The sequence below is a fragment of the Canis aureus genome, chromosome 16, assembly GCF_053574225.1.
Source record: "Canis aureus isolate CA01 chromosome 16, VMU_Caureus_v.1.0, whole genome shotgun sequence".
Classification (NCBI taxonomy): Eukaryota; Metazoa; Chordata; class Mammalia; order Carnivora; family Canidae; genus Canis; species Canis aureus.
In genome coordinates this window covers 26,740,675-26,764,688 of record NC_135626.1, presented here as the reverse complement: position 1 = coordinate 26,764,688, position 24,014 = coordinate 26,740,675, and the positions used below count along the sequence as shown (strand labels likewise).

Sequence of the window (24,014 nt, the reverse complement as noted above, 5' to 3'; positions counted from 1 at the left end):
GACAGCTCAATAGTTACTGAAATCTGATTTGTATCCACTGTGTCCCTAAGCATGCATTTTTAAAAAAGATATTTATTTTATTTATTCATGAGAGACACACAGAGAGAGGCAGAGACATAGAGAGAAGCAGGCTCCTCACAGAAAGCCAATGTGGGACTTGATCCCAGGACCCTGGTGATGGCGACCTGAGCCAAAGGCAGGCGCTCAACTGCTGAGCCAGGCAGGTGTGCCCCTAAGCATGCATTTAAAACAAAACAAAACAAAACAAAACGAATGTTAGTTGAAGCAATTCCTAGTACGTACTTTACACTACTGGGACACACAAAACGCAGAAGTTAGCTCAACAATTGCACATTTAGGGGATCCCTGGGTGGCACAGCGGTTTAGCGCCTGCCTTTGACCCAGGGCGTGATCCTGGAGTCCCGGGATCGAGTCCCCGCATCGGGCTCCCTGCATGGAGCCTGCTTCTCCCTCTGCCTATGTCTCTGCCCCTCTCTCTCTATGTCTATCAAGAATAAATAAATAAAATCTTTAAAAAAAGAAAAAAGAATTGTACATTTAATTAACCTTCTCTCTCTTCTAAATAATGACTTTCTTTCTCTACTGATCACCTTCTGCCTGATAACTACAATAACATAAGAAAGACTGCATTTAGCTTAGGCAAGAGAGCAAGGGAGACAAAGCTTGGAAAGAGAGGGTCAGATGAAATAGGAGAGCAAGTCTTCACCACTTTTAACAACGAAATGAGACAATTTTTGGTAAAGACCTCACACCAGGTTTATGCAGCACTGGAAAGAGCAATGATCTTCGAGCCACACTGTACTTTTAATTTTCAAACAACCCTGCAAACTAGGTATTCTCATTTTATAGATAAGGAAACTGAGGTTCTGAAAGGTAAGTTTCTCCCTTTCCCCACCAGTCCCAGAGGCTCCCCATAAACCCCACTCACTGACAGACCCAAAACCAGCCGTCTCTCCGCTCTGTTCAAACTTCAGAGGGCCAACCCCCTCATTATGCGCATGCTCACTTTCAATACCGAAAAAAGCTATGGAGAACGAATGCGCATGTTCACAAACGAAGAGTTTTGTTGTGGGTCCCCCCGCCCCGCCCCGCCCCATTCAGAAAGGTTAATTACGCATGTTCAATTTCAATTTATCAACTTCAGACATGGCACGCATGCTCATTGCCCATCAAACGCTTTGGCCAACAATGCGCATGATCTAGCTACCATAAGCGGCTTCGACGGGGGTTCTGCGCATGTTTCTGCCAGCACCCGGTTCCAGGCGATAGCTCTACGCATGTTCATTGCCCACACTTAGGCTTCACAGAACCTTGTACGCATGCTCTAGCGCTGAACTTGAGGAGCCAGTCTAGGGCCTAGGCGCAGACGCACTGAGCCCAAGCAGCCGGTGATGGCGGCAGCAGCGGCGGTGGCTGCAGCGGGTCCGGGCCCATGAGGCGACGACGGAGGCGGGACGGCTTTTACCCAGCGCCGGACTTCCGAGACAGGGAAGCTGAGGACATGGCAGGAGTGTTTGACATAGACCTGGACCAGCCAGAGGACGCGGGCTCTGAGGATGAGCTGGAGGAGGGGGTGAGGCCCGGGGTCCCGGGGGGCCCGAGGTGACAGGGCCGGGGCGGCGGCGCGGGCCCTGGAAGCCCGGCGCGTCCGAGAGCGCGGAGATCCGGGCGGGCGCGAGTAGTCTCCAGGAGGAGCGTAGGCGCCGCGCGGTCCGAGGCGGGGGAGCGGGCGGGGCGGACCTGGCACTAGGTGTGAGGCCGCTGCGGGGCTCGCAGGTGCAGGTCGCGCCGGTAGCCCCAGATCAGCGCAGCCCGGAGCAGTCTATTCGTGGAGGCGGCGAGAAGGGGTGCGTGGTCGATTCCTCGAGCTGTGGAACTTCAGTGTGGCGGGGCGCGAGTGGTGTAAGCGCGTGTTGGGGGGAGGGGGACTGCGCTTTCTGGGTGTCCCTGAAGTGCAGGTGAAGTGCGGAAGGGTTTCCCTTCGGGTATAAGATTTCATATATTAAATCTTCAGACCTCCCACAACCACCTCTCTTCTCGGCCTGTCGCTTCTCTCCTAGGAAGCGCTCAGCTGTTAGAAGTGACAGCTGAAAACTTCTGTCGGGAGTAGCGCTGCCGCTGCTGTTACAGCCACCAGGAGTTTTATTTCGGGAGCAAGGGGGCTCTGCTGCATCTTCCAGGGTTTGTTTGTTTGCTTTTTTTTTTTTTTTTAACCCCCCCTTCCGTGTGATTTTTTTTTTTTTAAGCACTTAAAACGACACACGGTATTTGTAACTTTTCCCCTAGTTGAAGATGTCTACATTTTTTCGAAATACTTTGTGTAATTTTGGGGTGGAAAAAAACCAGCGTTGACAGCTGTGATTTGGCTTGCCAAAAATAAATTGCTTGAACTGAGACTTGTGAATGGTGGTGTGAGGGCTTTCCTTGCTGTAATTTAGGGTACTAAATTTAGAATTGTTTTTTTCTAATACATAGCTTGGTTTTACCATTGATGTCTTAATAGTTTGTTATTCTTTATGGAATAAAGAATATTCTTTTTTCAAGATAAATTTACTGAAAAATCAGAAATTGTGCTTGAAGTTCAAAAATACTGCTGTCATACTACATCACTGATTGTGGGCAAATGATCATCAGTGATAACCTCATGATAATTTAGGTTCTGAATCCCACTGTCTAGGTTAATACATGAGTTAAGGACGGGTGTCAGATATTTGCTCTATGTAAGGGGCTTCCCTTTTCCTCACCTGATTTTCTCTTCTGGAAAGTAAGATGTGCCCTGCTTGTTGCTAGATCCAGGTACTATAAGTAAAGAGCTTTGGATATTTTAAGAAACTAAGTGGGCTGAAATAATATTATTCTTTTCATAATCAAATGAGTCTAAATAAAAATCACATAGTGTGTAAGGTAAGTATTGAGATGTGTACTTTTTAATATGTTTGCGTATGGAATTCCAGTTAGCCTTTTAGTGGAATACCTGATACACTACATACAATTTGAAACAAATATGGAATTACTTTCACTATGTATTGCATACTCTCATTAACTATATTGGCTCCATATGGCAGTGGCTTTGGAGCAGGGCAGGAGAGAAAGCTGGATAATTCAGGAGACATTAAAGCCCCTGGAAGTAAAACACTGAATTAAGATTTCTTTTAAGAACTGGGACCTCCTTGGGTGCCTGGGTGGCTTAGCTGTTGAGTGTCTGCCTTCCGCTTAGGTTGTAATCCCGGGGTCCTGAGATTGAGTTCCACATTGGGCTCCCTGCATGGAGCCTGCTTCTCCCTCTGCCTAAGTCTCTGTGTCTCTCATGAATAAATAAATAAAACCTTAAAAAAAAAAAAAAAAAAAAAAGAACTGGGCCCTCCTTGAGATGTATTTTTCACCTACTCATGTACATTCATTTTGCTGGCAAATGCAAGCAAACAGGTTTTTGAGAGTGTGTGGAAGAGGAGGCCAGAGAAATTGGTAGAAATATAAAAGAAAAAGAAATATGGCCTCTACCCTGGGAAGGAGAACTTTGGAGAAAAAGCAAAGGTAAAGAGGATTTTGAGGAACAGCAAAATACATCTTACTTAGCAATGCTTTTTGGAGTTGAAAATATTTTTTTTTTGAATGTTATTCTAAGAGGTTCCTCAAGGTGGACAGACAAGCAAAAAGAGTTGAGAATGGGATTGAGTTGGCCAGTGACATCCAGATATCTCTAAAATAAAATTTTAAAATTCTAAAGGATGAGAAGCTTAGATTCTTGGAAAATCTGGCTATTTGTAAATATACATTTAGTACACACACTTTTTAAAATATCAGTGCACATTAGAGTAGTCCCACTTCTTCATTTTATAGTACAGAAACTGAGGCATAAAACAGGTGATTGCCCAAGACCATATAGATAACTAGTAGTTGACTAGTAGTGTCTTCTGACTCCATTCAGCCTAAGACTTCACTGCACACCTTCTTCATTGTTTTTACTAGTCTTGTTCATACTGTACTTCTTTGTGGTATGCCAAGTTCATTCAGATCCCTCTAGGCATTGTCACTGTATGACCTAGAATAAATTGCTTAATTTTTCTGACTTTTTTTTTGTTCTCTGCAAAATGAGGATTATGTGAAATAACCATATAAAATACTGCCCTCTTGAAATATTCTGGCATATTAAGCAGTTAGCTAGTTCATGGAAATACAGCTTGTTGGTGTTACTCATGCAAAGGAATCAAATGTTCAGATTTACCCTCATGTATGCCTAGAGACTTAAATGCAGTTATACCAGAGGTGCTACATTTTTGAAACTAGGATTTTTAAATTTATAAATATATGCCTTTTTAGATATGTCACACTGACTAAATTTATATTAGCAAATATATGTATTTATACAGCATAGTTAATTCTTCATTGAGTAAAGCAAAAGGACAGTAAATGAATGCATTTATGGATAAAGTTGAATGTCTGTTACCTAACTTTAAAAAAAGACCCTGTTTGGTTGGTTTTTCTTAAGATTTTATTTATTTATTCATGAGAGACAAGAGAGAGGCAGAGACATAGGCAGAGGGAGAAACAGGCTCCCTACAGGGGAGCCTGATGTGGGACTTGATCCCAGAACTCCGGGATCATGCCCTGAGCTGGAGGCTGATGCTCGACCACTGAGCCACCTAGGGGTCCCAAAAAGACCCTGTTTGAATACTTCAGAGGACTGTGTTAAAAAGCAATGGGTAAGAGGGTTTTTTGGGGGAGGGGAAGCTGGCTGGGTAGGTCCAGGTCTTTTTTGTTTGCTTTTCACTGGTGATGGTATGATTTGGGGAGACTGAGTTGAAACTGAGGGCAAGTTTTCCTCTAAAGATTTTTTTTTAAAGATTTTATTTATTTATTCATGAGAGACCCAGAGAGAGAGGCAGAGACACACAGGCAGACGGAGAAGCAGGCTCCCTGCAGAAGCCCAATGTGGGACTCGATCCTGGAACTCCAGGATCACGCCCTGGGCCAAAGGCAGATGCTCAAGCACTGAGCCACCCAGGCGTCCCAAGGATTAGACTTTGCTTTTTTTTTTTTTTTGGATTAGACTTTTCTATTACTTTTAACTTTGTGTCTCCACAGAAAATAAGTTTCCAATATCTTCATAATCTAATGAAAATCTCCAGAGGAGGGGTGCCTGGGTAGCTCAGAGGTTGAGCATCTGCCTTTGACTCCGGGCGTGATCTCGGAAAAGTCTAATCCTTAATTTTTACTAATTCAAAATTTGAAGTACTCACAGAAGTTTATTGCATAGGTTTCAGGTTGGAATATCAGATTTTTATTGGATAAAAAGTTTACAGTTTTTTAGTGCTTTGAAAAGCAGTGCTAGAGCAAATATTCATGGTTATGAAACATTACAGAAAGATCTCTCATCAGTACATATCTTGCATTACAATAGGCAAACAGCTCAAGATTTTGGGCAATGTTTACTCCTTTTCTTCCAATTCATTGAGTTACTGAGTCTTATTTTGTAAGGAAATGACTGAGCAAACAGGCAAGTAGATAAACAGTATAATGAATATCTGAATTAAAGATATTTCACCTATTCTTTAACAATTTATTTACATTTTTATGAAATTTTCCGTCTTTTTTTTTTTTGAAATTTTCCGTCTTTAATTGGGATTTTAGGCATATTAACTTGAATTTTTATACAATATTAATTTAGAACTTTGGAAATCGTTTGGTGGGCTGGTTTGAAACATCTTGTAAAGTACCTTAGATGAGCAGGATTCACTTTGTCAATCATAGTACAGGAAAAAAAAGCATTGGATGGGTCATAAAGCTTAAAGCAGCAGAAAAAAAAAAATCTAACTAGAAAGTTTCCTATGAAAGAGAGTTGTCTATGTATTATGTGATGTTAGCCTGATGCTTCTGATGTGAGATTTTTCTGAAGGTAACATGGAGTAGCAGAAAAGCATTGTGCCTCAAATGCTTCTGCTCTAGAAGGTAACAGTAGGAAGTTATAAACACAGATGCAGGTGGTAATACAGGCATGGCTGGCTCCGGAAATGAAACATAGCCACAGGGCATATCTTTCTAGGTGGCTTCAAAGTCATGGTTTAGAGTTAACTACTCTGTGGTCTTTAATTTAAAATTAAGTAAAACTAACACTAAAGTAAAAACAAAACAACAACAACAACAAATAAAGTAAAAACCATTATATATTACCAGTTTTATCGCATTTAAAAGAAGTTAGTCTTTGGTCTTTAAAAGTGAAGCCATCGTAGGTGATTATGTGAAGCACCAGAGATGACCAAACCTTTAACCAAACCTTTAACCATAACTACCACTGCCCCCAAAAGAAACTGTTTCAAGTTGAAACTGCAAGAACTTTTTTTGCCCTTGTACTGAGGCATCCATTTAGTTTAATCTTTTTTTTTTTTTAAGATTTTATTTATTTATTCATGAGAGAGAGAGAGAGGCAGAGACACAGGCAGAGGGAGAAGCGGGCTCCTTCTTTTTATTTTTCAAAAAGATTTTATTTATTGTTTATTTGAGAGAGAGAGAGAGAGACACGGAGACCATGAGCAGGGAGGAGAGGGAGAAGCAAGATCCTCATGAGCAGAGAACCTGATGTGGGGCTCAATCCCAGGACTCAGATCATGACCTGAGAGCCAAAGGCAGATAGATGCTAAACCAACTCAGGCCCCAAGAATAGTCATTTTATTTTATTTTGTTAAGAATAGGCATTTTAAAGCTGTATTTTAGAATATTAATAACTGCATTTCTACTGCCAAGTTATTTTTTTTAACAATTCTGTGACTTTTAGTATATTTATAGAATTGTACAACCATCACTGCAATTTAGTTTTAGAACATTTATATCACCCTTAAAAGAAACTGGGCCCATTTATACTCCCTCCTTATTGCCACCTCTATTCCTAGATAACCAATGGTCTACTTTCCATCTCTATAAACTTGCCTTTTCTGGACATGCCACGTAAATTGAATCATCCAGTATGTGGACTTTTGTGTTTGTCTTCTTTCATTTAACTTAACGGTTTTGAAGATCATCTGTGTGATAGTATGTGTATATAGCCAAGTTGTATTCCATTGTATGTATCAACCACATTTTATTTATCAGTTCACAAGTTAATGTTCATGGAAGTTCCCATTTTTTGACTGTTGTGAATAATGCTGCTATGAACATTTGTACCCAAGTCTTTGCGGTACCTATATTTTTATTTTTCTTGGGTAGATACCTGGGAGTAGATTTGTTGGATCATATGGTAAGCCTATGTTTAATTTTTGAAGAAACTACCAAACTATTAAAGAGATTGTACCATTTTATATTCCTGACAGTGGTGTATGAATGTTCCAATTTTTGTACTTCTTGCCAAACTTATTTTTCTGTCTTTTTAATTATAGTCATCCTAGTGGCTATCAAGGGGTGTCTCAATGTGATTTTGATTTACATTTGCATTTCTGTAATGGCTGATGATGTTGAACATCTTTTCAAGTGCTTATTGACCATTTGTGTATATTGTTTGGAGAAATACCTATTCAAATTCTAACCCATTTTTAAAATACTGTTTTGTTTTGTTTTTTAAGATTTTATTTATTTGAGACAAAGAGTGAGCTAGAGACAGAGACAGCAGGGCAGGGGGGAGGAGCAGAGGGAGAGGGAAAAACCGACTCCCTGCTGAGCAGGGAGCCTGCCACGGATCTCAATCCCAGGACCCTGGGATCATGACCTGAGCCAAAGGCAGATGCTTAATTGACTGAGCCACCCAGGTGCCCCCCAAAATTGGGTTATTTTTAAATTTTGAGTTGTAGAAGTTCTTTTATATATTCTTATTCTGTGGGTTTTCTTTTCACTTTCTTGATAGTATCTTTTGAAGTGCGAAAGTTTTAAATTTTGAATAAATCTAGTTTACTGATTTTTTTTTTCTTGAATCGTTTGTGCATTTGGTGATGTGTCTTAAGAAATCATTGGCTATCCTTGGTTTCTTTTAAGGGTTTTGTAGTTTTAGCTCTTATATTTAGGCCTGTGATCAATTTTCAAAAAATATTTATTTATTTAGGGTGCCTGGGTGGCTCAGTCAGTTAAGCATCTGCCTTCTGCTCAAGTCATGATCCGAGTCCCAGGATTAAGCCCATGTCGGCTCCTTGCTCAGGGAGGAGTCTGCTTCTCCCCTGTCTCTCCCCCTGCTCATGTTTTCTCTCTCTCTCACTTGTGTGTGCTCTCTTTCTCTCTTTCTCATGAATAAATAAAATCTTAAAAAAAAAAGATTTATTAATTTGAGAGAGAGAGAAAGAGAGCATGAGGGTGGGGGTGGGCAGAGGGAGAGGAAGAGAGAACCCCAAGCAGACTCCATGCTCAGTGTGAAGCCCAATGCAGGGCTCAATCCCACAGCCCGGAGATCACAATCTGAACTGAAACCAAGAGTCAGGCACCCAACCAGCTGTGCCAGCCAGATGCTCTAGGCCTGTGATCAATTTTAAGTTAATTTTTTAGTATGGTAGAGTATGGTGTAAAGTGGGGAACCAAAGTAATTTTTTTGCATGTGGATATCCAGATGTCCCAGCACCATTTATTGAAAGACTGCCTCTTTCCCATTGAATTTTCTTGGCACCTTTGTCAAATATTAGTTGACCATAAATGTAAGGGTTTGTTTCTGGACTCTTAATTCTATTTCATTGATCTATATGTCTGTTCTTATCACAGTACCACATTGTCTTGGTTACTGTTGCTTTGTAGTACATTTTAAAATTAGGAAATGTCAATTCTCCAACTTTGTTCTCCTTCTTCAAGATTGTTTGGCTATTTTGGGTCCCTTGCATTTCTGCATGAATTTTATGGTCAGCTTCCCAATTTTTGTAAGAAAGTAACTTGGGATTTTGATAGGATTGAGTTGAATCTGTAGACCAATTTGGCTAGTATAACTATCTTAAACAATACTAAGTTGTCAGATCCGTGAACATGGAATGTCTTTTGATTTATTTAGATCTTATTTAATTTTTTCAGCAATGTTTTACAGTTATCAAATGTATAAGTCTTATACTTTGTTAATTTTTTTCTAATTGATGCTATTTTATTCTTATTGATGCTATTGTGAACAGTTATCTTAATTTTGTTTTTAAATTGTTCAGTGTTAGCATACAGAAAGTTTTTTTTTTAATTTATTTTTATTTTTTTTTAGCATGCAGAAAGTTAATTAAATTTTGCACCCATTTATACTATGGCCAGAATAAATGTTTGGCTAGTGTGATTCCTGACAATTTGAGGGTGATGCTTAATTTGTGTACAGCCACATTGTACACTATAGTATCTCGGACTATTTGTGGTTACCTTAGGCTTAGTTAGGTTGTAGTTACATATGTTATGTTAGTCTTGCATATCAGAATCATATCAGAATAGCTGATAACTTTATGTAAATCATTTGATTTAGTAACTCATACTTAGACTATGGTGTCTTTAGTTTCATAATACACAAGATGTATCTTTTGAATAAATGTAATTTTTGAAGGAGCTATCACCTAGTTTTGTAGATCATTGATGAGTAGCATCTGTAGCTTAATTGTCACAGAAAATTAAAAGTGAAACCCCTATAGTCTTGTCTACCTTATTTTGTTCATCACCACATTTGCCGATAATTAAAATATAGAGAATTTTTAAGCTGGTTTATTTCATTCATTTCTCCTTTAGTAGTAGAGTAAAACATTAAGTATTTTGATTTTATGTTTATGAGATTATTTTTACAATTTTAATGTATTTTTCAGGGTCAGTTAAATGAAAGCATGGACCATGGGGGAGTTGGACCATATGAACTGTAAGTTTATATGAAAAGATTTCATTGTGCTATGTTTCTTACAAGTAGGTTTTATCACTTCTAGTTTGTAGCCATCATGCGATTCCAATAACCTGTTCTTAATTATCCAGTCATATACGTAAACTTAGTTTATTGACTTTAGCGTCAATATAGTAATATATCCTGGGTTTTGAGGTCATATATATAGATTTTGAGAGAGCTATTCATTCTGATTTACAATATACTGAAAATGAATCTGAATGAGTCAGGAATTTTAATTAGGTTAATAGAGATAAAATTTTATTTTATTTTTTATTTTTTTTAATTTTTTTATTTTTATTTATGATAGTCACACAGAGAGAGGAGAGAGGCTGAGACACAGGCAGAGGGAGAAGCAGGCTCCATGCACCGGGAGCCCGACGTGGGATTCGATCCTGGGTCTCCAGGATCGCGCCCTGGGCCAAAGGCAGGCGCCAAACCGCTGCGCCACCCAGGGATCCCCCGAGATAAAATTTTAATAGAAATAAATTTTTTAGAAATAACCTTCCAAAGCCAAATCCTTTTTGTTTTGCTTGTAATACATCATTCATACAGAGATTTGTGCAACTCAAGTCATTTTAGGCGAACTCTATTAGGCGAGTATGATGATTAATCTGCTCTGTACACCAACCTTAAGTAAAAACCATGGATGGGGGTAGACCAAGATCACTCATTTAAAAAAACATTTAAGGGACAAATTGCCACTTAAGTGCCACTTTTGGAGTCTTTAAATCCATCTAATAGTAGATTGGAAGGATTCATGGGTACATTTTATTAGCAAGAATTTTTGCAGCATAAAGACTTGAACTAATTGGGTACTTTTAGAAAGTTCCCACATTTTCTGAAGTTGGGTAATATCTAGTCTTACAGACATTTCAAATGAACTAAATATGAATAACCAAAAGACTTTTTTCCTTTGTCAACTTAATAAGCTTGTTCTAATTTATCTTAATTTGGGGATGCTTGATGCTTACAAAAATAAATAATAGCATATTCTGTAAATTAGCAGATAAGTATCAAACCAGCCTAATCTTGACCTACCATGTCATCGAATCCTTACTGAGAGCATGGATAGTAAATTTGGCTGTTATGTATTTTTTCCTTTTTACTTATTTGGATTACAATTATAGTAAACTGAAGATGATTTAACTTTTTGAGAATTTACTTTTGGCTTTACTTTTCTCCCTAGTGGCATGGAACATTGTGAGAAGTTTGAAATTTCGGAAACTAGTGTGAACAGAGGGCCAGAAAAAATCAGACCAGAATGTTTTGAGCTACTTCGGGTACTTGGTAAAGGGGGCTATGGAAAGGTAGGAAGTGTTTTTGAAATAAGAGCTGTTGTCTGTCTTGGGTAGGTTAATTTTTCTGGGGGGGTGGGTAGGGGTGGGTAGGTTAATTTTTATACCCTGGTTCAGCAGTCCTCTTTATTTTTTATTTTTATTATTATTTTTTAAAGATTTTATTTTATTTTTTTAAAATGATTTTATTTACACACAGAGAGAGAGAGAGAGGGAGAGAGAGAGGCAGAGAGGCACAGGCAGAGGGAGAAGCAGGCTCCATGCAGGGAGCCCAATGTGGGACTTGATCCAGGGTCCCCAGGATCAAACCCCGGGCTGCAGGCGGCGCTAAACCGCTGCGCCACCGGGGCTGCCCTTAAAGATTTTATTTATTTATTCATAAGAGACACAGAAAGAGGCAGAAACAGGCAGAGGGAGAAGCAGGCTCCCTGCAGGGAGCCCGACGTGGGACTCGATCCCAGGACCCCAGGATCACACCCCGGGCTGAAGGCGGCGCTAAACCACTGAGCCACCCGGGCTGCCCCAGCAGTCCTCTTTAATCTTTGTTAGCTATCAAGCAAAGGATGTGATCACTTAACCTGGCATTATTTGAGGAATGTACAGAACTTAGAACTTCTCTTTCTACCACCATGCACATAAAAGACTCAGTCTTTTCTGATGCATAACAAGCACTCAGTCAATATTTGTTGAATAAATTGGCAACTATGCCAGGCAAAGTCTATTATTAGAGGAATCCTTCCTTCTTTTGGTTAAATGGTATCCTCTATAGGTATCCTCTTAAAAGAGATACCACTCCTTACTTTTAAGAGGCTTGGCACATTAAATTGTTATCTGTTACTGAGACCTACGTCTGAATTGTATTTCTTTTACTTGAAGTATTTGGAACATTAAGGAAGCTAAAGAATATTATATATTATATTATATATATAATATAAGGGAGAAGAAAAATGAAGAGAACTTCTTAGCTTCATATTTTGCCCAAGGCTTTCTAATTTATTACCTCACCTTTGTGTATTCTGCCTAAAAAAATTTATACCTAGCTAGCTATTCTTTATCCAGAGATAGAATTTGGATAACATTTTAGTAGTTAGGATTAAGTTTAAGGACTATTTATGCTACTGTGTAGTGTTAATTTTTTCATAGCATGACATTTGTAGTTTTTTCTTAGGCTTAAGGATGCATTCTAGTGTGTTCTAATCATCTCAGATGTGGAACATATGCACTTTGAGTCTCACATTATTTTAGCTGTTGCATGATAATGTCTTACATAGTTAGCCATTTTAGGGAATAGGTAAATGTCAACTATTATTAAAGTTTTATGAGAAGCAAGAATAGTGGTATTCCTGGAAGAAATTTATAAAATATTTTATAATTTTTACTTTTGTTATTCTGCTTCTGGGAACCCTGATTAAAGCTTTTTCTGAGCAAACTTGGATTTTGTGTATGAAGTTAGAGTGCCCGTCATTGGATGGTCACTAACCAGCTTTGCCACCAGATGTCAGCAGACCAAATTGGACAGTCCCATGTTTAGCAGATTTCATTACTAAGTCTTTAATATAATCTGCTCTTTTAGTTCATCATTTTTTCACAGCCTTTGTATTACTAGTTTCTTTAAGAATATAAACTATTGTATCATTCCTATAAACAGGAATTAAGGGAGTGTAACTAGCATAGTTTAGCTTTTAATAACACACAAACACTTTTATTTCTTTTTATCCAGGTTTTTCAAGTACGAAAAGTAACAGGAGCAAATACTGGGAAAATATTTGCCATGAAGGTGCTTAAAAAGGTAATTCCCTCCCTCCTCTTTGTTCTTTTTTTTTTTTTTTTTTTTTTTTAAAGTAGGCTCCATGCCCAGCATTGAACTTCAAGACCCTGAGATCAGGAATTTCATGTTCCACTGACTCTGCTGGCCAGGTGCCCCTCCTCAACTTTTTTTTTTTTTTTTTTTTAATATTTTTTTCTTTATTTATTTATGATAGTCACACACAGAGAGAGAGAGAGAGGCAGAGACACAGGCAGAGAGAGAAGCAGGCTCCATGCACCGGGAACTTGACGTGGGACTCGATCCCAGGTCTCCAGGATCGCGCCCTGGGCCAAAGGCAGGCGCCAAACCGCTGCGCCACCCAGGGATCCCCCTCCTCAACTTTATTGTTAATTGCTATAAAAGCCATATTTTGGCCCAAAATTCTCAGTCCAGAAAATGTATTTTTAACATAATATTTCAAGTCCTCTTAGATTATGAACTGTTTCATTTTTGGTATTCCCGTTTTATTTTTCCTTGGTGAGCATGGGAAGGAAAGCTCTTTTAATTCTTCTCTGAGGGAACTTTTTTAGCTCTTCGTTCTGATCTTCATATTTCTAAGTAATAAGCATGTTCTGTCACTTAATCCAGCAGTTTTAGAATTATGTATTGATTTCCACTCTACTCTGTTTTACTTCTTCCTCCCTTCTCTCCATCCTCTCATTTTACTTTGTTTTCTTTGAGTCTACTATTTGTCTTATCATACCTTCCAACAACTGTTTAGACCAGTGTTCTATGGTCCCACTTATCAGGTAGCCTGTCAGTTCCATTTATTTTCCTGTAGATATCCCATCAGAACCTTCTGTTCCCTGTTCCTGTCTTTATTGGTAGGTCTCTAGGCATAGCTGCCCTTGGCTCCATCAGTGTTGGATTCTTTGTTTCCTGGATCCCGTATCTTCCTTTTTCTTAGTTTATGCCCTTGTTCCCTCTGTTGATAACCATCTATCAATGGCTTCTGAGAAAGGGTGCATGAAGGTAAATTTTTGGGGAAGCATTGCATATTTGAAATTATATTCTAGAATAGAATAGAGTAGAATAGAATTCTATTATACTCTTATGCTTGTTTAATTGTTTGGCTGTGGTATTGAAGTTGAAAATCATTTTCACCCAGGATTTGGCTTTATTTTCACCTTGCATTGAGTGTTTCTATTAAGGAGTCTCTTGCCATACTACTGATTCCCATCTTTTTTTTTTTTTTTTAAGGCTTTATTTTAAATTTATTCATTTGAGAGAGAGAGAATGAGTGAGAGCATGAGCAGTGGGGAGGTGGAGGGGGAGAGGGAAAGGGAGAGGGAGAAGGACTCCTTGCCTGAGGAGGGAGTCCAACGTGGGGCTTAAGCCCAGAATGCCGGGATTGTGATCTGATTGGAAGGCAGATGCTTAACTGACTGAGCCACCCAGGTGTTCTTTAGAGATCTGTTTTTCTTTAAAGATATCTACAATTTTCTTTTGATTTCTGTTGTTCTAAATTTCTTACAGTGTTATATTTATCTTGCTTTGATCTTTATTATTTTTTTTACTCTTTCTATCTTAAAAGTTTCAGTCCTTCAGCTCTAGGAGGTTTCCTTATATGGTCTTTGATATTTCTTCCTCTACTGTTTTCTCTTTTTGGATTTATAGTCAGTTGGATGTTGGACTTCCTGGACTGACTGATAACTATTTTTCTTATCCTTTCTATTGGTTCATTTCTTTGTCTTTTTGTTTACTTTGAGATTTTTCTAGAAATTTATTTTCTAATCCTTTTACTGATTTTTGTAACATTATATTTGTGGTTCCCCAGAGCTTTGTCATATTTTCTTTTTATAGCAACCTATTTTATGAGTACATAATCTTTTCTTATTTTTCTGAGGGTATTGATGATTATTCTTTGAAATGTTCTTTTGCCATATGCATTGTATCTCTTTTTCTTTGAGTTTGGTTTAGTCTTTTTCTTCCATGCCAAAGGCCTTGTTTAGCTGCCTGGTGTCCTTCACTGATTGTTCGTATTTAAGAGTAGAATTCTGAAAAGCTGATCAGAAGTTCCTTTTGTGTAGGACAGTTACGTGGTGAGCTGCCAATTGACTGAGAACGTCCAAATATCATTGTCTGTAGGTCAGTTAGTGCTGAGAAATATTCTTTTGCCTAGAAAAAGCATTCTGGAGCTGGATGGAAGAGAAGAGATGGAGATCTTAATTTTTCAACATGCAGACTTACACTGAAGTCAAGTCTTTCCTTTAGCACTTCACTCTGTATCTGATCCTTCACTCTTTTTTTTTTTTTTTTCTGGAGAGTACACCTTTCCAAGCAGTAGTCATCTACTTGTTTTTAGTCCTTTGCAGTCTCTAATGACTCATTTTCCCCCCCCTTTTTGCTTTTTATTTTTGCCTTTAGTTTTGAACCTGCTGGGTTCTATAGGTGATAATCAACTTCTTTTGAGTTCTCTGTACGGGCATTTAGGTTTGATCATGCACTACTCCACTGAGTCACATACCATTGCATTTTCCTGCTCTGTTTTCTTCACCTTTTGAGGTAATGGAGTTTGTTGGGTTTCCTAGTTTGATTGAAAATGCATCATGTGTATTTGGTTTCTTGTTCTTTTTGTTTGGGACTGATTTCTGAAAAAATCACGCTGTCTTAAAACAAGTCTTAGTAGAAAACTATATTAAAAGACAATCAAGAGATGCCTGGGTGGCTCAGTGGTTGAGCATCTGCCTTTGCCTTAGGATGTGATCCCCAGGGTCCAGGGATTGAGTCCCACATCAGACTTCTGCAAGGAGCCTGCTCCTCCCTTTGCCTATATCTCTGCCTGTCTCTCTCTCTCTCTGTGTCTCTCATGAATAAATGAATAAAATCTTAAAAAAAAAAAGACAATCAAAATGACTTTTAACAAAAATTACAGGGTTTGTAATACTTTGATCTTTATCCTCCTGATTTTTACTTAAGCAATATACATGACTTACTAGTTTAAAAGCTGAGGAACAGGGGATCCCTGGGTGGCTCAGCGGTTTAGCGCCTGCCTTTGGCCCAGGGCGCGATCCTGGAGTCCCGGGATCGAGTCCCACGTCGGGCTCCTGGCATGGAGCCTGCTTCTCCCTCTCCCTCTGCCTGTGTCTCTGCCTCTCTCTATGTCTATCATAAATAAATAAAATCTTTAAAAAAAATAAAAATAAAAAAAAAATAAAAGCTGAGGAACAAATATGACCACAACTTTATTGGTGATTGTCTTTTTTTCAAAGTTTATTTATTTAAATAATCTCTACACCCAGTGTGGGGCTCAAACTCATGACCCTGAGATCGAGTTGCTGCTGTTCTGACAGAGCCAGCCAGGATCACCCCTGGTGATTGTCTTAAGAGAAGTGGTTCAGATATTCTGAACATCACTTTCTGTATCAATAAGGCAGTATTAATCTGCTGTCTGGCTTTTCCATTGGAATCCTTTGAGATTAATGAATGATGTTTTGATCTGTAAAACATGTTAGATTTAGGATTGAAGACAGTATAATAATGCTTGTTTTAGAAATGTTGAAGTTCTGGTTAAGATTCTTAGGTTAATTTATTCCTTTTGATATATTTTATAATCAGGGCTGACCATTATTAGTCATAATCCTGTCTTGAGTGAAGTGTGTTCCTGGCATGTGTATCTTCAATGAAAAGAATAAGGTGTAATATTTCCACTGATGGTGGTTGGGCACAGTGTATTGGGAAATCCATAGACTTGATTACTGCTACATGTCAGTCATCCTTTTTGGGCCAGACATCCAAGACCTAACTTGCCTGTCTTTTTGCTTAGGTACCACTCCCTCCCACTTTCAGGGTTTTTCTTTCCCCAAGCCTGGCTAGAGAATCGGATATTGTCTCATGTTTTCCTTACTGTCCCTCAAGACAAGCTCACAGTGTAAATAATGAAAGTGAAGAAGTTGATAGGGTTAAGTCCAGAATTTTAATTCCTAATTAGATAAGATGACTGTATGCTGCCTTTGGGTTTCTTTATTCTGGTTTTATTATCCTAGAAGCAGAGCATGCTACCCCTTCTGAACTCGGTGTGTGGTAAGAACATTATCTGTTTCCAGCCTTGAAGATGAAATCAGAGTAGAACCATGTGTCTCCTTATCTTAAATGAGGTGTTTCCATTTGGACAGGCTGTCTGAATTTATCAGTTCTCCTGGAATTTTTTACAGGAATAGTACTATTTGGGTATTTTCTCAGGGTGGAATGTTGAGGAAAAGACTATTTCTCTTTCCTACCACTTGCAACCAAAATGTAACCTGGGAGCAAAATACTATTGCCCATGTCATTAGTTCAGTCCACACTGAAATTTTAGACCCTTTGGCTAAAGGTTTGTGGGTCATACTTCTTCCATTCCTCCTTTTATTAAATCAATTGAGAACTGGCACTGTGCCACGCATTATGCTAGATACTAGGATTTAGCATTTAAGGCAAATGTGGTCTCTCCCTTTCACTCTGCTTACCATATAATTCAAGGGAAGAACTATTAAGCTTATTCTTACAATTTCTCTTCTATCTTGTGGTCAAAATCCTATTTTAAGTTTGAAACTTCCCTTACCCTTTATGATTTTTTTCCCTCACTTCTAAGCCTTGTCATCTTGAATGTCTTCACTGTCCTTATATTAAATAAGTAATCAGTAGCTTAGCTTTCTAATTCCTTACTCTCAACTCCATCAGCTTTCACTTCCATTCTACTTTTCCAGCCCCTATAGCTGTATTCTCCACCTCTGAAGTATTGGACTATAATAGAACAATAACGTTCTCACTTTATTCCCACAATGCTTGGTCTTTGGCTCTCAGCCTCTTAGTTCTTGACTTTTTTTTTTCTTCTAAAGTTCTTAACCTCCTTCTTATTTCACTTTATTCTCAATCCAGCCTAATCAGCATGATCTGCCATTGACCTTTTTTAAAAAAAAAAAAAAAAAGATTTTATTTATTTATTCATGAGAGACACAGAGAGAGAGAAAGAGAGGGAGAAGCAGGCTCTATGCAGGGAGCCCGATGTGGGACTCCACCCCGGGGTCTCCAGGATCAGGCCCTGGACTGAAGGTGGCACCAAACCGCTGAGCCACCCGGGCTGCCCCTGCCATTGACCTTTTGTTTAGGAAAGTCTTACTCTTAATAGTTTAATTGTTAATGCTCCTTTATTTATGTATCTTAACTACTGAACATTGCTGGCAGAAATCATAAACATATAGGTTGCTGCTAGGACAAATTCATACTCCCTGACTCAGTATTTACCAGCTATTTTTCTACATGTCTTTAGACAACTTCTTCCTTCTCTATAACTTTGCTAGCAGTCCCTCTTACCTCTTTTAGTAGACTGCCTCTTTTCCTATTAGGGGCTGTTATGTGTGATTACCTTCCACTTCAGGCTGTTATATATGATTACCTTCCACTTTCTGTTCTAATCCCTACTCCTAATACCTTACTGATCTGCATTTTCACCTGTCTACTTCCTTCTCTCCAGTGTTAGTGAGGTGTATTCCTTCTCCTTTCCAAGGTTAAGCCCTCTCTTTAGGTTTTGGATCCCATCCATCCCTTTCTGCCTGTTAGAGGTCTTTGTCACTACTTTCTCTTTTTTCCATTCTCTATCCTGACTTCTTTCTTTGTTTAAATATATTCATGTCTTTGCCATATTTAGCAGAACAGATCCTTCACACAAATAGCTTCCACCCTTTCTGCCTTTCATAGCTGAATTTCTTGAGAAATCATATTTTATTATTTTTCAGTCACTATATTTTGACTCAGTGACTCTATTATTTCAATGAAACTCTTGTCCCCTATGTCACCACGAGTCTCCTAATGGCTGAATCCAATGGTCTTTACTTAATTCATCATTCTTAGTTTACCTCTCTGTTACATTGAAGCTATTGACCATACCATTTTGAAATTCTGTTTTCTTGACTTCTATGATTCTGCTTTACTAATTTTTCTTATCTCTTAGTTTCTTGCTTCACACACTTTCTCAAAATTACTTGTAAAAAATCCAGACCTCCTGAGCAGTTAAAAAATAATCTTGGAAAATTTTCAAACTTTCCAAAGAGTTGCAAAAATACTATAGTGAACACCAGTTAAGTTTGCCATATTTTCTTTGCCCCTCACTTTCTCCATCCCTTCCGTGTATATGTATATTTATGCATATTCAAAATTTTTATTCTTTTGCCATACAATTCGAAAGTTAATTGTAGATACAGTATCTTACCCTTATTTTCTTTAGTTTGTATCTCTTAAGAGTAAGGGCATTTTCATATATAACCACAGTGTGATGATCGCATTTGGGAAACTTAACATTGATAAACAGTGCTTTTTTTTTTGTCTTTCACGACAGTTACATTTTTTTTTAATATTTTATTTATTTATTCATGAGAGACACACACAGAGAGAGGCAGAGACACAGGTAGAGGGAGAAGCAGGGAGATGTGAGACTCAATCCTGAACCCCAGGATCATGCCTTGAGCTGAAGGCAGATGCTCAACCACTGAGCCACCCAGGTGTTCCTAAATTTAATTTTTTAAGAGTCAGTATGAACTTTTTTTTTTTTCAGAATAGTATCTATTTCTTTCATTATTCATTTTTGTTCTCACATTATCCCAAATTTTGCTAGAGTGAGCTCTATTAAGATGTCTTCTATGTCCTTTTGACGTGTCCTTGGTGGTTTTTGAGTACTTCTTGGTATAATAGAGTGCTCCAAATTTACCTTGCACTTTACCAGACCCTGGCTTAGAACCATCTTTTTTTTCTCTAGGGAACCCTGGTTTCTTTTGGTGGAGAAACCAAGATCTGGGTGCCAGCTATGCTTCTTACTACTAAAGTGCCATTGTTTATGGCTCTTTCAGTGGGTAGAGCTAGGAGGTTTTTTTGTGTTTTTTTTTTTAATTTTATTTATTTATTCCTTAGAGACACAGAGAAAGGCAGAGACACAGGCAGAGGGAGAAGCAGGCTCCATGCGGGGAGCCTGACGTGGGACCCAATCCCGGGACCCCGGGATCACGCCCTGAGCCAAAAGACACTCAGCCGCCGAGCCACCCAGGCGTCCCTGTTTTGTTTTAACTATGGCTTCATATTGATATCCCTAATTCCAGTCTAGTTCCATATGGCTTTTCTTCTCTCAGTCCATGTTTACATCTCTGGTTTTCCACAGTGAGAAACCTGGTAGCAACATCGATAAATTGACTCCTTTGCTCAGTTGTACAATATATGCATAATAGCTTGAGAATTGCAATATTAATACTACTAGCAAGTACAAACCTACTAAGTGTGCAGTTTCTTTGCAATTTTTGTTATGCTTAAATATATGTCAGTAAGAATGTGCAGTTATTTTTGTTATGCTTAAATATATGTCAGTAAGAATGTGCAGTTTAAAGTTATTTAAATGTCTTTTTTCTCCTGTAGTAAAATTATCAGGGTAATACTCAATTACATTTATGTATTTCTGTTGTATTCAGTTTTATTTCTTCCCCATCCTTGTTGACTTAATTTTAATTTTGGAATGTATAAAACATTAATGTGGTTCAGAATTCAAAAACCTCCCTTTTGTAACCAAAATAATTTTTGATTTAGGTAAGAGAGAAAAATGAATGCTAAAATCATTGAGATTTTACTTAGGTGTACTCAGAAGTCTAGTCCCATTACTTTTCTTATCTTTCCACTGTCATTAGCTTTTGGTTTATCTCAGTTGCATTAATTATTGAAGATATGAGGAGTTACAGATACATATTCCCCCTTTTTTACACAAAAGATAGTTTACTGTGATACTGATATGCCATATATATATGTGCTGTTTTGTACCTTGCTTTAGAGACATTTACCATTCTTTTTATAGCTTTTTTTGCACATTAGGTAGTCCATAGGTTTTCAGCAAAAGTTTTATGCATGGGCATTAAGGTTGTTTCTAACGTTTTACTTTTACAAATAATATTGTAACTAATAATCTTGTGTGTATGCTTTTTCATGTTACTGGAGATATGCCAGAACTTAGTCCTAGAATTTAGACTTACCATGTCCAAAACAATACATCATTTTCCCAAAAGATTTTAACTTCCATTGTCTGTTATTGAATGATAACTAACCATTATCCTATTACTTACAAAGAAACCACGGTATCATCATTTCTTCTCAACCTCATCAGCAAGTGCTGATGACACATCTTTATCTTTCCTTTTTTTTTTTTCCCCACCTTCATTTTTCTTTTCCTTTTTTTTTTTCTTTAGAGAGTGGGGGTAGGGAGGCACAGTGGGAGAGGGAGAGAGAGAATCTTAAGCAGGCTCCATGCCCAGTGTGGAGCCCAGTGGAGGGCTCAGTCTCACAACCCTGAGATCATGACCTGAGCTGAAATCAAGAGTCAGATGTTTGACGAGTCGACTGAGCCACCAGGTACCCCCCAGCTTCATTTCCTTAGTTAGAGATCTCACTTTACTTAGTTTACTGTACCGGCTTCCTAACTAGTCTCATCTCTTCCCTAAAACTCCACACTGCTACTAAAACTGTCTGTCTTCAAGCCAAGGATTATTCATTTCTGGAACCTCAACATTTTTCTTCTGCCTCTAAGATAAGATTCAGATGCTTTTGCCTAGATACCTAGGCCTACCATTCCCTGGTCTCCACCTACATCTCCAGCCTAATCTCTAGCCACTTCCAACCATACTGAACTACTTATAGATTCCCTATACATGTCCTGTCAAGCACTGGAAATGCTTTTTTTTTTTTACCCTCTACATTTCATTTTAATAATTTTTCATAATACAGCTTAGGTATTGCCACCTCCAGGAACACTTCTTGCCAGGTCAGATGCAGTTCCTGTGTTATCCTATAGCACCTTGTGCTTTACCTACATTGACTTCTCTCTTTTCCCTGAGACTTAATACTCCTGTAGGCTGGAGACTTCTGTTAGTTCTTCCTTCTTATTACAGAGCCTGTAGCATAGTAGACATTGAACAGTTGTGAATATATGAATAAACTTCATCTGTTTACATTTTTTAAAAAGGTATCTATCTTTAGGTTGTCATTTACATGATCCCTGCAAAAAATCCAAAGAGTGCAGATATATATATGAGAAGTGAATGTCTTCCATTACTCCTATCTCAGTCTCTAGTGGAAACTATGATTAGTAGTTTAATATTGGCAAGGGAAGCACAAAATAGATTTTCCAGTTACTATAGAATAAAAATGTCTACTGTTTTGTTCTTATAGATCATCTCTTTTCCTTTAGGCAATGATAGTAAGAAATGCTAAAGATACAGCTCATACAAAAGCAGAACGGAATATTCTGGAGGAAGTAAAGCATCCCTTCATTGTGGATTTAATTTATGCCTTTCAGACCGGTGGAAAACTCTACCTCATCCTTGAGTATCTCAGCGGTCAGTACACTCAGTTTGGTGTAATTATTTGCATTTGCTCCAGAAACTGGGTCAAACAATATTTTCCAATGGAAAAATGCTTTTTCCCCAATGTGATTAAATAGTTCTTAAAATTGATAAATATATGACATAAGGAATTCAGATATGACCATATGTTTCTTTTTGCAGACAAATATGAAGGAAACTTTAAAGGTTAAATTTTTCCCCCATCTGTAAACTTTTACTTTAATCCTAATTCCCTTGTAATCAGTTACTTAAAATAAGAAACACCTAATTGATACATAGCCATCATGTTGACTGTACTCGGGTAAGATACTATAATTTAAATGAATCACCAAAGCATTTCTTTCTAAACTCAAATGAAAAACTTAGAGTATTTAAGATAATGAGTATTTTTAGAATTGCATCTCTAAACAGAGTAATTTTTTGGTTGAATGTAACCTTTTTGATAGACCAAGCAGTTTACATAGGAAGACATCCACAATTTCCAGGGCTTACTACCTCCTTGAAACTTGTTGCTTCTTAACATTTCTAGACCACAGGTATCTATTTCCAGCCAACATGTTTGAGTTTTCTGAAAAATAGGTTTCACAATGGCCTGTAACATGGAACAGAAAGCTGTAGAATTTAGCAACTGTTTTCTGACTGTTGCCATTTTTTGGGTAACTTTATTTTGAATAATTTCAGATTTACACAGAAAAGTTATAGAAATAGTACAAAGACTTCCCACATACCCTTCATCTAGATTCCCCAAGTGTTATCATTTTACCACAGTTGTTTTGCTTCATCCTTCTTTTCTCTCCCTCTCTATGTATGTGTATACATGTATATGTGTATGTATATATATACACGTATATGTATATACATACTTCTTTTTTATCCTGGATTACTTAAGAGAGTGTTGCAGACATGATTTCCCCTTACCCCTAAATACTTCAGTGTATGTTGTCTAAAATCAATGATAGTATCTTAATTCTACTAAAATTATCAAAAACAGGAAATTAACATTGATAAAGTAATATCTCTCAGTTTCCTTTAATCTGGAACAATTCCTCAGTCTTTCTTTGTCTTTTATAACCTTGACATTTTCGAAGAGTATGGCCAGTTATTTTGTAGAATGCATCAGTTGGGCTTATCTGATGTTTCCTCAGGATTAGATTTAGGTTATGCATTTGGGGAGGACCATCGAAGTGACATTGTGTCCTTCTCTGTTGGATCAAGAGATACATGATGTTTATATCTTTATCCCATTACTGTTGATGTTCACTTTGATCACATTTATAAGGTGGTGTCTGCCAGTTTTTTCCCCTGGTGAAGTTTTCCTTTGTAATGAATAAGTATCTTGAGATACTTTGGGATTATTTAAATATCTTGTCTCTCATCAAGCTTTCACATACAGTTTTAGCATTCATCGATTCTTGCTTGAAACAATTAACTATGATGATTGCCAAGTGATTTTTCTTATTCCATTGTGCCTCATTCATTTATTATGTGGCATTCTACTGTAACAGAGCTTTCCCTTCTCTCCCATTTTAAAACTTAATTTACTGATCTCTTCATTGATTTACATCATTGTGGACTCATGGATTCTGAGATTATTCAGTGGGATATAATTCCTTATTAATATTATTGATTTTTATATTCAAAATAATGCCATGCTTTTAACAAAGCCACTGCTAGGTTCCTCTAGATTAAGATATCTGAAAATATGGAATAAGGGCATTCACTAATTTTAATGTAAGGGTGGTTTAATT

At 37.9% G+C, this 24,014-nt stretch overlaps 2 protein-coding genes across 11 annotated transcripts in view; one reads left to right on the top strand and one right to left on the bottom strand.

Annotated features, from left to right (window-relative positions):
- The window catches only part of TUBD1 (tubulin delta 1), a 32,188-nt gene extending 30,551 nt beyond the window's left edge, over positions 1–1,637 (bottom strand). For 5 of the 8 annotated variants that reach the window (XM_077852408.1, XM_077852413.1, XM_077852415.1 and 2 more), the window contains exon 1: positions 958–1,105. The gene's annotated coding sequence lies outside the window, so the exon portion shown is untranslated. Of the gene's footprint in view, positions 1–949; positions 1,106–1,135 lie in introns of those variants that run through there. The other 3 variants (XM_077852411.1, XM_077852410.1, XM_077852409.1) reach the window with 3 other exon arrangements.
- RPS6KB1 (ribosomal protein S6 kinase B1) overlaps positions 1,349–24,014 on the top strand; it is a 38,300-nt gene continuing 15,634 nt past the window's right edge. The window contains exons 1-5 of one of the 3 annotated variants that reach the window (XM_077852407.1): positions 1,349–1,594; positions 9,747–9,796; positions 11,004–11,124; positions 12,833–12,901; positions 22,113–22,260. In XM_077852407.1, coding sequence (XP_077708533.1) covers positions 1,454–1,594; positions 9,747–9,796; positions 11,004–11,124; positions 12,833–12,901; positions 22,113–22,260 — 529 coding nt within the window. In that variant the 5' untranslated portion in view covers positions 1,349–1,453. Of the gene's footprint in view, positions 1,595–2,106; positions 2,203–9,746; positions 9,797–11,003; positions 11,125–12,832; positions 12,902–22,112; positions 22,261–24,014 lie in introns of those variants that run through there. The other 2 variants (XM_077852405.1, XM_077852406.1) reach the window with 2 other exon arrangements.